Source organism: Chiroxiphia lanceolata, chromosome Z (genome assembly GCF_009829145.1).
Source record: "Chiroxiphia lanceolata isolate bChiLan1 chromosome Z, bChiLan1.pri, whole genome shotgun sequence".
NCBI classification, from domain to species: domain Eukaryota; kingdom Metazoa; phylum Chordata; class Aves; order Passeriformes; family Pipridae; genus Chiroxiphia; species Chiroxiphia lanceolata.
In genome coordinates this window covers 45,326,170-45,341,733 of record NC_045671.1, presented here as the reverse complement: position 1 = coordinate 45,341,733, position 15,564 = coordinate 45,326,170, and the positions used below count along the sequence as shown (strand labels likewise).

At 39.6% G+C, this 15,564-nt stretch overlaps 1 protein-coding gene across 2 annotated transcripts in view; it reads left to right on the top strand.

Annotated features, from left to right (window-relative positions):
* CAMK4 (calcium/calmodulin dependent protein kinase IV) overlaps nucleotides 1–15,564 on the top strand; it is a 148,696-nt gene that overhangs the window by 130,494 nt on the left and 2,638 nt on the right. For both annotated transcript variants that reach the window (XM_032674774.1, XM_032674773.1), the window contains 5 exons: nucleotides 2,051–2,141; nucleotides 3,227–3,301; nucleotides 6,641–6,716; nucleotides 11,815–11,941; nucleotides 14,018–14,170. In XM_032674774.1, coding sequence (XP_032530665.1) covers nucleotides 2,051–2,141; nucleotides 3,227–3,301; nucleotides 6,641–6,716; nucleotides 11,815–11,941; nucleotides 14,018–14,170 — 522 coding nt within the window. The remainder of the gene's footprint in view (nucleotides 1–2,050; nucleotides 2,142–3,226; nucleotides 3,302–6,640; nucleotides 6,717–11,814; nucleotides 11,942–14,017; nucleotides 14,171–15,564) is intronic.

Here is a 15,564-nt window from a genome sequence, read left to right as displayed (position 1 = left end):
GCTGGACAGAGAAGGGAAATTTTCCTGGGGTATTATGAGTCTGTAATAAAAAACCGGTTCACACTCCAAGTTCAATACAAATCAGTTAAAAAGTCAGTCATGAAGTTCAAGTGTGGTTAGCAGATGTTGTCAGTTATGGTTCATGCTATGTCTGAGAAGAAGCCCTGTGAGCCGGTCTCACTTTACAGCTTAAAAGGGAGGAAAAGTTGAACAGATTCTCGCAAAGTTTTTCCCAAATTTGCCTCCCACAAAAATGATTTTCTGGGAAGACACGAAAATTTTGGTGTTTTCAGCCTCACACCATAAGATGTTTTTAAGATTATGGGCATGTGTGGAAAAGGACCTGCTAAAAGACTTCAGACTTAACTGGAAAAATTCTCTGCACGTATTTGGTCAAAGATTTTTTTGTAGGAATGAATGGGAAGTGTCTACTTTCCACCACCTGATTGTGGAATGTCTGATCCTTCTCACTCCTACAGAGGCAGCTAAACTGACTTGCAGTACATGAACACAGATCAGTTTAGACTTCTTTTTTTCTGTCCAGATTTCTTTTTTTCTGTCCACTCCATACTGATGGCTTTTGCTGCACTCCCTTTGTGCCACTATTACCTCTACACATCAAACACATCACTACTGCGCTGTGAAAGCATCTTTTTAAAGTTATGCCTTCTCTGGCTAATGAAGATACATTTTTATCCATGGAGGACATGGTTGTGTGCAGTCATGCAGATGTGGCTGCATTAAATGATGTAGAAGTGTGCAACCTATCAGTTTCCGTATATTGTTGCCTGGTTTTACCTTGGATAACTGGCTATATCATTGTAGAAAACACAGTTGGAACAAGCACTGTGAAGTAAGGTAGATGATGAGGGGTTTTGACTGATCTCCAAAAGTCACACCATGGCAAATACTGTGACTTCAGGATTTTAAAGAAAGTCAACAAAAAACATTTATTACATTATGAGAAACACACACGTAAAAAGCCCACACTATCACTAAAACAATGTCCAAGGACAGAGCAATGTATTCTTCTTTACTGTTATTTAATCACTGAAAATTTATACCAACTAAAATTCCAGTGAGATACACAGTGAAGAGTTCATCTCAGGTGCTAACTCAAGTACACACCATAGCTGTGTTGTCTAGGTGAATATTCAACCATTTGTCATTTGCTGCATAACTATGCACATGAATTGGTTTTCCTTTTATAGTATAGAAATGCTACTAAAATGTAGTCCATGAGACTTTCAAATAAGATAGTTACCCTACCCTTAAGCATCTCTCCTCTAAGACTTCAAAGGTTTGTGTGAATGTTTTATCAACAAGAAATACAGAACTTGTTACACAAGTTTATCCTTTTTTTCTCTGTCAATAAATACATATATTTCTATCCATAGCAGTGTAAGTGGCAGCCATATGTTCTAGAAATTTTCCCTTCCGTTAGTGCAAGGAAGGAATTCAGTGGTGAATGAATTCGTGTGTACTGCATGTGCTTTGTCAAGACAGACAGATTTTTGAGTCTCTGCGGTTGAGTGATTGTAAAACTCTCGAGAAGTCTGTGCAAGGGACCCCAAGTATTTTGTAGTTGGCCCAGGATGTGTACTGCATCCTTTCTACTCAAATGTGTCTCTTTAATAGATTAATAGTTACGTGACCATTTTCTTATCTCCCAGAATGTTATAATGTGAAGAAACTACTTTCCTCTGAGCCTGACTTTGGTATCTTAACATCTATTAGATTACTTCCTAGAAGCTATGCTTGTATTTAAAATTCAATAATACTTTCTGAGATGTTTTTGTTCCCAAATGGACATGATGCTATCTTTGCCTTCCCAAATTTTAGTTTCCTATTCAGATTACAGTATGCATCCAAGGATTCTATGCTGAGCAAGTTTGCAGAAAAAAAGCTTCTGAAAATTAGTTAAGTAACCCTGTGTCACACATATATCATATACTAATCTGCTGCTGAAGATTATTAGAAAGGTGTCAACTTGTGCTTGACCATAGCATCTTATTCTCACTTAAATGTTTTGGCTTTCTCTTTTTTTCAGTACCTGCATGCTAATGGGATTGTGCATCGGGACTTGAAGCCAGAAAATCTACTCTATGCAACACCAGCTCCAGATGCACCACTAAAAATCGGTAAGCAGCATTAAATATATGCTTCCCTAATTCTTTTGTGTCAGTAATATGTGCTAATTGATGTTTGGAGTACACGCATCTCACAATCCCTTTAGTTGAAGTTAATGCTTGTGCTCAAGTGAACGGTGCATTACTTCTTTGGCAGCACAACTGTGCATGGTAGTTTCTAAATCAATAAAAAACTAGGTGCTTACAGAATTTATTCCGAAAATCATGCAGAAAATGGCAGAGAAGAAAGCAGTATTTATAAAAGTAAACACTATTTCTGATTAGATAAATAATACTACATAAGCAATAGCTATTTGGGGACAAGTGACCTATTTTTATGCTGATATTTGAGTTAAAACATTTCCTTTCGTATTCAGTATAACAAAGTAGATATAATTTTATTTTGGGTTTTTTAAGGCAAAGATGTCATCATCCATACTGAAATTTGAATAAATCAGTTTATTTTCGGTGAAAATTAAGAGTTGTGAAGACTTCAGTTTTTATGAGCTTTAAAAAATGAGTCATGCAGGTACAACATATGATGCCACGATGGCCCTTGCTGTTTGAGTAGTAATACAGGGTGGAAACTCTGCAGAAAGGATGATCAATACTTCTTCTGTCATCATCTTCATGCCCCCAGGCTTCTATCAAAATACTGCTGGGATTTTGTCTTGCAGGGTCTGCATAGTCTGACCCTTATCCAAGAAATTACTGATGCAAAATTTTTTAACTCACAATTATTCTGATAATTTTATTGGCTTATTCACAGAGTGGAAACAATATATACCTAAAATACATTTCTGGATCTCTGCTTGTATGCCCTTAGGCGTCCCACTGTACTGGCTTTGTGTAGTCTCCAGAATAAAATACAAGCTACGTTTCTGTCATGGACAAGACAGGAATGCTCATTGTACAGCAAATTTTGCTTCTGGATTGCAGTCTGGGTATATTCTTTAAATCAATACTTATCTCTGTATATGACAGTACTGTTCACTTCATGCATAAATTTTCATTTAATTGGTTATGCAATGGAAAAAAACCCCCAACGTTATTTTACAAGGAAATAAGAACATTAATATTCCTAATTATCTTAACAGCTGACTTTGGACTTTCTAAGATTGTGGAAGATCAGGTGACCATGAAGACAGTTTGTGGAACTCCAGGGTACTGTGGTATGTTGTTTCATTATTTGCATTTGCTTTTATAGTGGTAGAGGCAAAGGAAAGAGGACACTGGAGAAGACCATAAGATCATTCTGTTATCTCATAGCACAGCTGATAATGCAAATCAGGTGATATATCCATTTACCTTGTATGACATTCTCTGCCAAGCACACACGGGTGCCAGTCATGCTTTAGAGCAGCACCTAATTCCTGTCCACTTAGTTTCATAAAACTATACTTTACATATTAGTGTTTAATGTTCTGGTTGTCTTCTCTAGAGACAGTTATATTACAAATGCTATACACCTGTGGTTAGTATTTAGCCCTTTTTATGCCTGTCTTTGTATATGATAAAAATAGTATATAAGGCTTATTCCCATAGAAGAGCCCTCAGAGTCAGGACAACTTGGTGGGGAGGGTTGAGGGTGAATATCTCTGTGGAGAAGAGAAGAAGGGAGCTTTGTAGCTCTAGTCATGGACCTGTGATCCTTGGTTTACAACCCAAGTTAACTGCTCATACAGAATTCCAGGTGCCCAGAACATATTCAAGTATTACTTTCCAGAACTAGAGGAAACCCAGGAGGAATGCTGTTGAAATGGCACATTAAACTATGAATAATTGGCAGTCTCAGGCTGCTAACTCCCACATCCTGCCCACCCAGCTATCAGCAGCTTTTCCAGAAAGGACACAGCAACAAAAACACATACTGGAGTCTGGATACTCTTACATCAAGACTTGCCAGTCTACAGTTGCTGGGATGTGCAGATTGATGCAGAGGACTGAAAGCAAAAAGATGGTCATGAGAACTTAGTTTACTGCAACACTGTGCTTTCAGTGAACTTAATAAGAGGAGCGTAAAGTGATTTCTGACAGTAGTACATAAAATTAAGCCAGTGCGGAGCAGTGATTCATGATCAGTCTGTTACAAGAAATGTCTAAACTCACAGCAATGTGTCAGACAAATCCATTTACCAAAAGCAAAATTCTGGAAATACTAAAAAATATTAAAAGACCTGCTCTTCATGGCCATGCAAGAGTAATGCAGGAAGGGGAAGAGATTGCATACGTGCTGCAGTGGTGGTGCATATAGGTACAACAAGTCCGCTGTCCTCCAGAAATATGACAACCATCCCACATGCATCATAGATCCAGTGGGACCAAGTTCCTCACGGTGTTTCTGTCAGGCTGCTTGGGCAGACATTCACTCCTCTTTACCATTGCAGAGCTGGAGTCCCCCAAAACTGCCAGGCCTTTCTGTCTGCTCCTCAATGCAGCAAAAGAAATTGCCTGAAGCGGTCTGTCTTTCCTTCCAATTAAAACAGAATATCAAAAATAAAGCCTAAATAAAATGCTAAGTAAATGGAATCATAGAATCGTTAAGGTTGGAAAACACCTCCAAGATCATCAAGCCCAGCCTTTGAACACCACCATGTCCACTAAACCATAGCACTAAGTGCCCCTTCCAGGGATGGCAACTCCACCATCTCCTTGATCAGCCCACTCCAATGCTTAACCACCCTTTCAGTGAGAATATTCTTCGTGATCATTAACCTGAAGCTCCCCTGGCACAGCTTTGAGGCCATTTCCTTTCATCCTATCTCTTGTTCCCTGGGAGAAGAGACCAACCTCCACCCTGTTACAACCTCCTCTCAGATAGTTGAGAGAGTGATAAAGTGTCCCCAAGCTTCCTCTTCTCCAGAATACCCCCACCTCCCTCAGCCACTCCTCATAAGCCTTGTGCTCCAGACCCTTCATCAGCTCCATTGCCCTTCTCTGGACATGCTCCAGCACCTCAATGGCTTTCTTGTAGTGAGGGGCCCAGAACAGGATTTGAGATGTGGCCTCACCAGTGCCAAGTACAGGGGGACAGGCACTTCCCTCGTCCTGCTGGCCACAGTATTGCTGATCCAAGCCAGGATGCCCTTGGCCTTCTTGCCCACCTGGGCAATGCTGGCTCGTGCTCAGCTGCTGTTGAGCAGCACACCCAGGTCCTTTTCCACCAGGCAGCTTTCCAGCCACTCTTCCCTCAGCCTGTACTGCTGCTGGGGGTTTGTGGGACCCAAGGGCAGGACCCGGCATTTGGTCTTGTTGAACCTCATACAACTGGCCTTGTGCCCTGAATCCAGCCTGTCCAGGTCCCTCTGTAGAACTTTCCTAATCCACACCCAACTTGGTGCTTTCCGCAAACCGAATGGCAATGCACTCAACCCCCTTGTCCACATCATGATAAAGATATAAAACAGGACTGGCCCCAACACTGAGCCTTGGGGAATCCCACTAGTGGCCAGCCACCAGCTGAATGTAACTCCATACACCACAGCCAGTTTTTTACCCAGCAAGCGGTGCACCTGTCTAAGCCATGAGCAGCCAGTTTCTCCAGAAGATTGCTGTGGGAGTCAGTCTCGAAGGCTTTACCGAAGTTCAGATACACAAGAGACACAGCTTTTCCCTCATCCACCTGGCAGGTCATTTGGTTATAAGAGAATATGAGGTTGGTCAAGCAGGACCTACCTTTCCTAAACCCATGCTGGCTGGGCCTGATCCCCTGGTTGTTCTATACTGGTCCCCTGGTGTGATTGCTCTCAAGACAGTCTGTTCCATGACCTTTGCCAGCATCAAAATCAGGCTGACAGGCCTGTAGTTCCCTGAATCCTCCTTCCAGACCTTCTAGTAGGAGGAAATCACACTGGCTTGCCTCCAGTCATCTGGGAACCTCCCCAGATATCCAGAGCTGATGATAAACGATGGAGAGTGGCTTGGCGAGTTCCTCTGCCAGCTCCGTTAGTACCCTTGGGTGAATCCCATCTGATCCTATAGACTTGTGAGTGTCTAAGTGGCACAACAGGTCACTAACTACCTCCTCCTGGGTCTGTTCTGCTCCCCCGTCTGTGTCTGCCACCTCAGGGCGCTGGTTGCCCTGAGGATAACAAGTCTTTCTATTAAGACTGATGCAAAGAGGGTACTAAGTACCTTAGTCTTTCCCTCATCCTTGGTTACAGTGTTTCCCTCTTCATCCCATAAGGGAGAGATTTTCATTGACCCTCTTTTTGTTGTTGATGTATTTATAAAAGCACTAAGTAAAACAGTGTAGCTTTCAGTGGTTCTTTTCACAAACCTAAAAAGCATTTTGAAACGAAAGTCCACTTTACATTTTATTGTGGCTCTGCTTGGGCATAACTTCTTTGGTTTTATATTCGGTGAAGGGAATCATTTGCCTAATTGAGGGCTTAAAGAAACAGATCCTACCTTTTTAAGAGACATGAATGTTCATGGACTTTAATTGACTTTTTGACTGTTACTTCTTCATTCAGCTTTCATCTTACTGACAAGTGTTTTGTCATCTGCAGCACCAGAGATACTGCGCGGATGTGCCTACGGCCCTGAGGTGGACATGTGGTCCCTGGGAATTATCACCTACATCCTGTAAGTGCAGAAGGTGCTACAGAGCGGTTAATTTGTTAACATCCTCAAGATTTTATGATATTATGAGCTATGCCATTGAAAAAGACAAGATAGTGAACTTTAATTATAATATTCCTAATCTTACTGAAGTAAGTTAAATCCTAGAGAAGCATGGAAAATACTCATGTTATGTATTTGATAGATATAATACTCCTTCCTGAACAGGAAGACCTGCACAGAATCATGCTGTTAAAGTAAATGAGTAGCAGTGAAGATGCTGAAAGCAAAAATACAAGCATGCAAGTGTCAGAAATCATTGGAGGCTTCTTCTCATTCACATAAACTGTGAGAGATCCTAAGTTGGTTCTTGACTACAGATGAGACAACAAGAAGTTAAAGTGCTTGCAGTAGTTTCACAGTGCCTGTGAATATTCTCAAATGCAGCTGCCCCACCTGTGTCAGCCACAGACACTGACAAAGCTTCAACTACAGCATCAGTGTTGCTGTCTCATAGCACCTCAGCCAGGAGGTAGGGAACGGCCCTGGACTCTCTGTCTGCAAATCAGTCTAATGGGTTAATGTCAAAGTGTTCTTTTTCTTACAAGATAACAAAAGACCATGTTGAAAAAGGGGTATGAGCAATGCTGGCCACACATATTTTAAACAGTTGAAGTTGCAACTATAGACCAAAATTTTCAAACAGTTATGTCTAAAGGTAGGCATTTGTGTCTACATCTTAGTATGGCTAGTCATGATACAGTTGGTAAGCATTGTAATTACTTTATTGTGTCATTGAATCTTTCAGAGGAAGATTATTGAGAAGGCAAAATTTTGTATAATATATTGATGCTTCCCTTTATGGGAGAATAAATAACTTAATTTAGTCTCTTGACAATGCTGATGCAAGATGGCTTGTGTAGTTATATACAATACTTGCAGGATGCCTTTTAGGAGAAGAAAATGAGATTTTACATATGTAAATTAAAGATATGGAGGATTTTATACATCTGGGTCATTATGTTTCCCTTACTAGGACTCTTTAACTGTGTCCAGCAAGTACAGTGTGTAATAATAGAATTATTTTCTTTTTGTCTTTTGCAAAGAAATAATTGCATTCTCTAGGATTTATACTAAAAGTTCATGTAAGGATATGTAAACACTCTGATGGAAATATCAGAAAACATCTTTTGTTGTGTATATAAGCTTCATATAATTCACAGCTCTCCTTTGGTGTATTGGTAAATAATAGGCTACAATACTTCCATTTTCCATTTTTTTATGTTCTTCATTTTAAATGTGACCCTTTGTCTCAAGGTTTAAGATCCAGACCTTATGTAAAAGATCACATCTCAGAAACTGCCTGCCAGGTGCTCATTTCTTGTCAGTTCTGGGGTTTCCACGTATGGCAGAGAGATGTGAATGTTGTCAGCAAAGCTGTCCCTAAGATTGGAGAGATGACTTTTGTTGGCCCTTTATAAAGCCACTTAGATTAAGCTATGGTCTTTTCTAGTTATTCAAGGCTGAAAGAAATTGTTGTACTTGAAACTGAGCTCCTTTCTTAAGCAGGACTTGGTTTCAAGTGTAGGCAAGCTCCAAGCAAGAACAGAAATCAAACTCCTATTTGAATATATGGAGTGGCATTTGCTATATGCAGCCTTTCAAAACCTTCCAGCTGTTCAGAAGATGCTCCCAAAACATATTAAACTTCTGCACTGGTGTAAAAACAAATGTGTGAGTTGCTGCTCTGAGTGGAACACTGCCAGAATGGATATTCTTCCACTTCTGAACATGAGCCAGCAGTGTGCCCAGGTGGCCAAGAAGGCCAATGGCATCCTGGCCTGTATCAGGAACAGTGTGGCCAACGGGACCAGGGAAGTGATCCTTCCCCTGTACTCAACGCTGGTGAGGACACATCTTGAGTATTGTGTCCAGTTCTGGGCCCTTCAGTTCAGGAAGGATATTGAGGTGCTGGAGCAGGTCCAGGGAAGGAACGAGGCTGGTGAAGGGACTGGAGCACAAGTCCTATGAGGAGAGGCTGAGGGAGCTGGGGTTGTTTAGCCTGGAGAAGAGGAGGCTCAGGGGAGACCTCATCAGTCTCTACGACTCCCTGAAAGGAGGTGGTAGCCAGGTGGGAGTTGGTCTCTTCTCCCAGGCAACACTTAGTAAGACAAGAGGACATGGTCTTAAGCTGTGCCAGAGGAGGTTTAGTTTGAATATTAGGAAGAAATTCTTTACAGAGAGGGTAATCAGGCATTGGAATGGGATGCCGAGCGAAGTGGTAGATTCACTGTCCCTGGAGGTTTTTAAGAGAGTGGATGTGGCACTTAGTGCCATGGTCTGGTAACCACGGTGGTAGTGGATCAAGGGTTGGACTTGATGATCTCAGAGGTCCCTTCCCACCCAGCTGATTCTATGATCCTATGATTCTATGTTTCTTCCTCCTTATGATCCTCCTTATGATCCTACTCCCAACTCAAAATCCAATTTGATGTGCAGGAATAAGCCAGGCAAAAATCCACTTCGCTATATTTTCCTTTTAGCTTTAACAGTAGTCCACATTTAAAGCTCTTCTATTGAATGTAAATCTCTGTGGGTCAGTATGGTCTGGTGGTACATGTACAATAACTAACTCATTAATCCTGCAGCCTAAAGGACAATGTTGCATATCTTGGTCTCATTGTTTAGTAGAAGGAATGCTCTTCAGTACAGTCCAAAAATTGCCTTTCTGTATGTGCCTCCAAACTGGAATGAATGTAAGAGCAACAAGCATGTTATGGAAGATCTGCATAAATCTTCTCATTAATCTTCTTGTTAATCAAAGTGGACTTAGCATTTGATTAAGAAAAACTTTGACACATATTTTGACTGAATAGTTTTTCCTGAGGCAAATTATATTAAGATCTATTGATGACAACTGTCATAATTCCAGGGAAGCCACATGTTACAGTTTTAAAAGGCAAAAAGAACAATCCTTGTGTATTCCTATATTAGAAATCCTTCAGTATGTCTGAGATGCAGATAGAGGTCAACAAATACAGAGGCTTTACTTGTAGTTGAAATTGCATGGATTTAGTTAAAGATGGTTTTTCACTAACTTAAAAGGAGATAAAACACCATTTGGTAATTTTTTAATTGTTTTTGTAGCTGTTTGCATTGTTTTTTTCTCTATTTGTATGTAATTGATATAAAATGAGTCATCACAATAAAATTATATTTCAAAATAAAATTAAATCAAGAGCAGCTGCGTCGAATCTTACTCTGCTTTAATTAGTCTAATTTGAAATCACACCTCTAGTTTTATTCATCTCATTTGGCATGTAGCAAAAAAAAAATCTGTCTGCTGAAATTGATTTTTATTTTAAGTAGAAGCATATCTATAGAAATTGTAAAAAGACAAAAGGTGATAATAGTGAGTTACAATGAAAGCAGAGAAAACTTAGGAGATTTTCAGTGCAGTCAAATGAAATCTTAAACATACTGTGTGTGTGTGTATGTGTGTATGTAAACGTACTGTGTGTCACCCGGTATCCAAAATCCAGTTTGGGCTGACCCAGTGAGGGGCCCAACAACCCTTCTCAGCAAAGGTGTTCCATGGGGACGGCAGTGACCTGATGCAAGTCCAGAAATGGTGGTGGGACAGGAGGCAAAGAGGAGGGCAACAGCTGGGGTGCTGTGGCCAGCTCCCACCTACTGAAGCACATGGTGTTTGGAGGCTGGATCCTGGTGTTTTAATCCATCTCTGCCAGACCTGGAAAGTAGTAATGTGCCCAGAAGGTGCTTACAATGAAGTGTTTCTCCTCTTCAACAGTGGAATGTGATGCAACTGTTCATCCACAGCTATGCACCACTCCCAAAACCACATTTCTTCCATGAGCATCAGTCTCCTGTTTCAGGACAGTAAGCACATTGATTGGGTTTAGAAATACAAAACCAAGTTAAACTATAAAGTTACATTTTGTAGACTTCTTGCTGTCTTGATCATTATATCAGCTGTTGTTTTCCTGTCATCATCTCATTGCTTGTTGCATTTTCTGGAGGCAGAGTAGCAGATAGACTTTCTGTTTAGCTCAGATCACATTCTGGTTGAATAGGAAATTCACTTAAAAATATCTGATTATGTGTGCAAGCATGATTAAAGCGAAAGGAAGCAATAAAAAAGGACATTATATAAGTGGAAACCACTTCTATGAGTTTGCTTTTCCTGTGGCCAGCAGTGTGGATCTGTGCTGGGATCTGTATTATTCAATATATTCAAAAATGCAGTCATTAGTGAGATCACAACATTTCTTGTTTGTATCTAGGTTACCTAAGTAAAGATGTGGGGTGATTAATAAAACCTGACAGAGGTTTTTACATTTTGTGGATCATAGGATGAAAGAATGTACAGGGATGAACACAATCAAAAATCAGTCCTAATAACTGGATATATAAAACTGGATATATAAAACCTTCTAACTTCACAGGTAAAATGAGGTTCCTCAGCTCATTCCTATTCCTCTGGCAAGAGTTACAAAGATTCTGATAAACACTCTGTGATCACGTTAACTCTGTGCTTGTAAACAGTCTAAAAAAGTAAGGTCAGAAAGTTCTAGCAAAGAAACTAAGACTAAAATAGAAAACATCATTACACTAATTTGTAACTTAGTAATGTGCCCATTTGCACCCACTTCAAAAAGGCACATAGTGGGAGAAGCCTCACGGAGACAGCAGTGATGAGCAAAGGTTTCAGACTGAGGAATAACTGGTAGTTCAAGTGACTTCAGCCTGAGACCAGCAGAGCAAAGAGCTGCTAGAAAATATTTATTAGCATGTAGAAGGTATACAGATACCAACTGGTGCATGGCTACTCTTACGGTAAGTCCCTGTACTAATAGTTCCAGTTAAAGACATGTGAAAATGGAAAATTTACAATTTGACCAGCCTTTCCCAGTGCTTATGAATACTTTTGACCACATTTTTCTCTGCTCTGTAGAATTAGGAGTTCACGAGTACAGCCAGGTCTGGTTTTCCAAAGGGGTCTACCGAATACAAAGTAGGGAAAAATAGTACCATGAACTGTTCCTAACAATCCAAAGACTAATTAATCTTTGATAAATTTATTTCTTTTTTATCCTTGCAGACTTTGTGGCTTTGAACCATTTTATGATGACAGGGGAGATCAGTACATGTTTAAGAGAATCCTGAACTGTGAATATGACTTTGTGTCCCCCTGGTGGGATGATGTGTCTCTGAATGCCAAGGATTTAGTAAGTAAAGCAAAAATCAGATCAGAGTATCTAGTATCACTTCCACTGAGTCAATTTTTGGGGTGGGGGAAGAATAATTGGTTAATTAATTGTTTGTACAGCCCCTTGCTTTTCTTTTTGTCTTTGACATATTAGGGTGCTGTTAAATATCCCTCTTAGTCCAGTGTTGTAATTTTGCCCTCAAAACCATGGGTGTTCAGGTCCTTCTCTGAACAAGCCAGATTGTTAGCAGCTGTCACAGTGTTCATATATGCCTGCCTTTTTTTCCAGCTCTGAAGCTCATTCCTCTTTTCTGGGCAACAACTTTCAGGGGAAAGTAAAAACAAGCCTTTTATTTTTTTTCAGTTTTCAAGCCTGAACTTTAGGGAAAGAATATTAAAGGAAATGAAACTTTTTTCCCCCTGCTTTTTCTGACAGACTTTTTCTGTCCATTTAAGCTTTTTTCTCAGTAGATGAGAGAAGATTGATTACTTTTAAATATGGTCCATTAGCAAAATGCAAGAGCTGGCATGCTATCTGCACTGTATTCTTTCATTACTGGATGAAGTAGTTTGGATTCAGGAGATGCTGATCTGCAGAGATAGGTATGCTTGAGTCTGATTTTTAGTCAGTAATCACTTGCATAATTCAGTTATTTCATTAACATTGAAAACACAAATGGTCTGTTCCATATTACTTATACAAAACTCTGTCATAAAATACTATGTAGTTGGTGTTTGTGAAGTACTTCAGGACATTTCAAATGGAAGTACCGTAGAAGTTCAAAGTACTTTTTTGTTGTTTGATTAGATGCGAAGTTATTCTAAAGTCAAAAAAATATCGTTTACTGCCAGATAAACAGCAGCCTGAAAGTAAAACTGCTTATTCATTGTGTATACAGAACTTTTGTCCGAGTTGCTCCATACTGTTCTGGTACAATAAAGCTCAAAGTTTCAGGTTTGAACACTGTATAGGAAGTTGTAGATAAGGATGAAGGCCATGACTCTTAAAACCTTCTGCTGTGGGCAGTTCTGGAGGTCCAGTTGAAGGGATTTGTTTACCTTGACTTCTTCCATGCAGACACAACAGGCTGGATTCATCACAATGCCTGGCACCATCTTTCTTTAATAGTTCTTTGTAGGGAAATTTCAGAGAACCCTAAAGCGAATCTTCCCTCACACTTGAGTACAAAGCAGCAGTGGAGCCCTGTGCCATCGCTTGCACTCTGCTCCAGGAGGGTGTGCAGTCAGGAGAGCTGGGTAAGTGTGGCTCTGCAAAGTATCATCTGTGTACCTTTCTCTTTTTTTCAAAACTCTACTAGTCCAGACATAACAGCAAAACCCATGAAAGATGGCTTGACTGGACACACTTTGTATTCAGCACTTTGTACCAACCCCACTCCCAGGGGTATGTTTGCAGTGCCTTTTCCCCAAAAATGTCCTACTCTCATGTTTGGAGAGGTGCAGCTTCACTGACCTTGGTGACAGAAAGACTGGTGTAAACAGCATTAGTTTCAGGGTGGGCTAAGAGAAAAATACTTGTACAGTGGTTTTTAGTTCATGTGTACAAGAGGTTTTAGAGAGACTGAAAGAAACGTTTCCTTTATGATGTACCTGATAGTGACTGCATGGTACAAGTCTACATGAGCTGGACACACTATAATTTAAACTTTCTAATCCCATTTAAAACTTGTCCAAATGCAAAAGTAAAGACACTGCTCAGAGAAACTGCCTGGTTGGGGTTATTTTGAGAATCCCTTAGGGTTTATGTGGCAATTCAGACATGCAACACCCTATGGCAGATACAGGTCAGCTGCATTGGTACCTATTCTTAATACATTGGTAACCGGTTGATTTGTTTTTCTTCTCTCTTCCCCCTTAATGGCTGTCTTACTCAGATGTTATTTATGGAGGACCAAGAAATGCCAGAAGCAAAATACTTGCAAAGACACAAATGCAAATTCTTGTTGGTTTCCTAGAATGCCTTTCACCTAAGCTGCTTCCCAAAACCAGGATCAGAGCCCCAAAATGCAAACCTAGGTAAATGTAAATGAAGAATAAGGTTAATAGTCTTTTGTGTTTCTTGCTTGTGATGCAGGTTAAAAAGTTGATTGTTTTAGACCCCAAGAAACGCCTCACCACTCTACAGGCTTTGCAGCACCCATGGGTCACAGGGAAGGCAGCAAATTTTGCACATATGGACAACGCACAAAAGAAACTTCAAGAATTCAATGCCCGGCGTAAACTTAAGGCAAGTCTCTGTTTTGGCTATGAAAGCGTGCAATTAAATGAGTAGCCTTGCAGAAAACTTCTTATCTTTTGAGGACAACATTCCATAGTGGTATGGAAGATTTTTATTTAAGGTAACTGATGAAAATTGAAGAATTGGAAGCTGATTTAGTCGATAACTGAAACCAAATAAATAAAAATTGGTAAAGCGGATTGATAACTCTGTCTACACAGATAGAACTGCTGAGAATGCACACAACTTTCACAATTTTCTTACCTTCCTTCCTTCCCTTCTTCCTTTCTTCCTTCTGTCCATCTGTCTGTCCTGTACTGTTTGGCATCCTTATAGTACTGACAAGAAGGAACAAAATTCTGAATAATTTCTTAATGAGTATCCATAAATCTGTAAGAAATTTAATCTACTCTAGCATATTTTGGTCTTTAAGCCACCCTGAGTTACTCTACCAGCAGGCAGCTAGACATCTAACTGACATAACATCAGGAAACTTTCTTCTCCCAAAATCCCTTTTTCAATTGTTAAAGATTTGTGTCTGCTCAAAAGATATTTCCAGGGATACTTCATCACAGAAATTATTACCAACGGTTACAGTGAAGCCACCCTTGTAGCCCTGGGGAATAAGGGTTATAAGCATCTTAACTGAGAGCTTTACAAACTCCATGCAAACTAAATTAACAAAAAAAATGACCCTTAACTTCCCTTTTGCTATTTTTTTTCAGTATTAATAGGGAACTGTGACAGAGAATCTCTACAGGGCAAAGAAAAACATTTTGTCATTTGCAAAATTCTCAGAGACTGTAGATATAATTCACATTGATGTTTTGATTTTGTGTTTCTTTGTAGTTTTACACCTTTAATCACCAAAAAGATTTTTTTTGAAGACCAGTTTATTTAGATCCCTGTAGTCAATTTATTCTTTTGTGACTAAAAGCTAATGCTTTTTATAAGTTTGCTTCTTCATTGCTTTTCTGTTAAAGATTAAATGATCAAATCTTCAATTATTAAGAGAATTGATTGAAGTTAGCACTTATTGTAGAGTTTAAAGTTTTACACATATATACATGTAAAATAAACCATAAAAGTTTAGACAATTGATTGCTAGCCAAAAAAAATAAGACCAAAGCAGAAACTCAAGCAGAACATGCTTTAGTTGTTGTTTTGTTAGTAAGAATAATATGAAATTATCCTCTCTTTCCCAACATACAAATTCAGAGACAGGCTTTCTTTATGTAAAGACATATTTTTATTGAATAACTCTAAAGGTCTCAGTCATGATTTTGTTTTTCACAAGCTGTGTTGAATTTATTTCATAAACATCCATATCGCTTGTGAGAGATACACTAAAAGTGTCTTTGGACATTATAATATCATTGAGTGGCCTGTTCTTGTAATCAGTT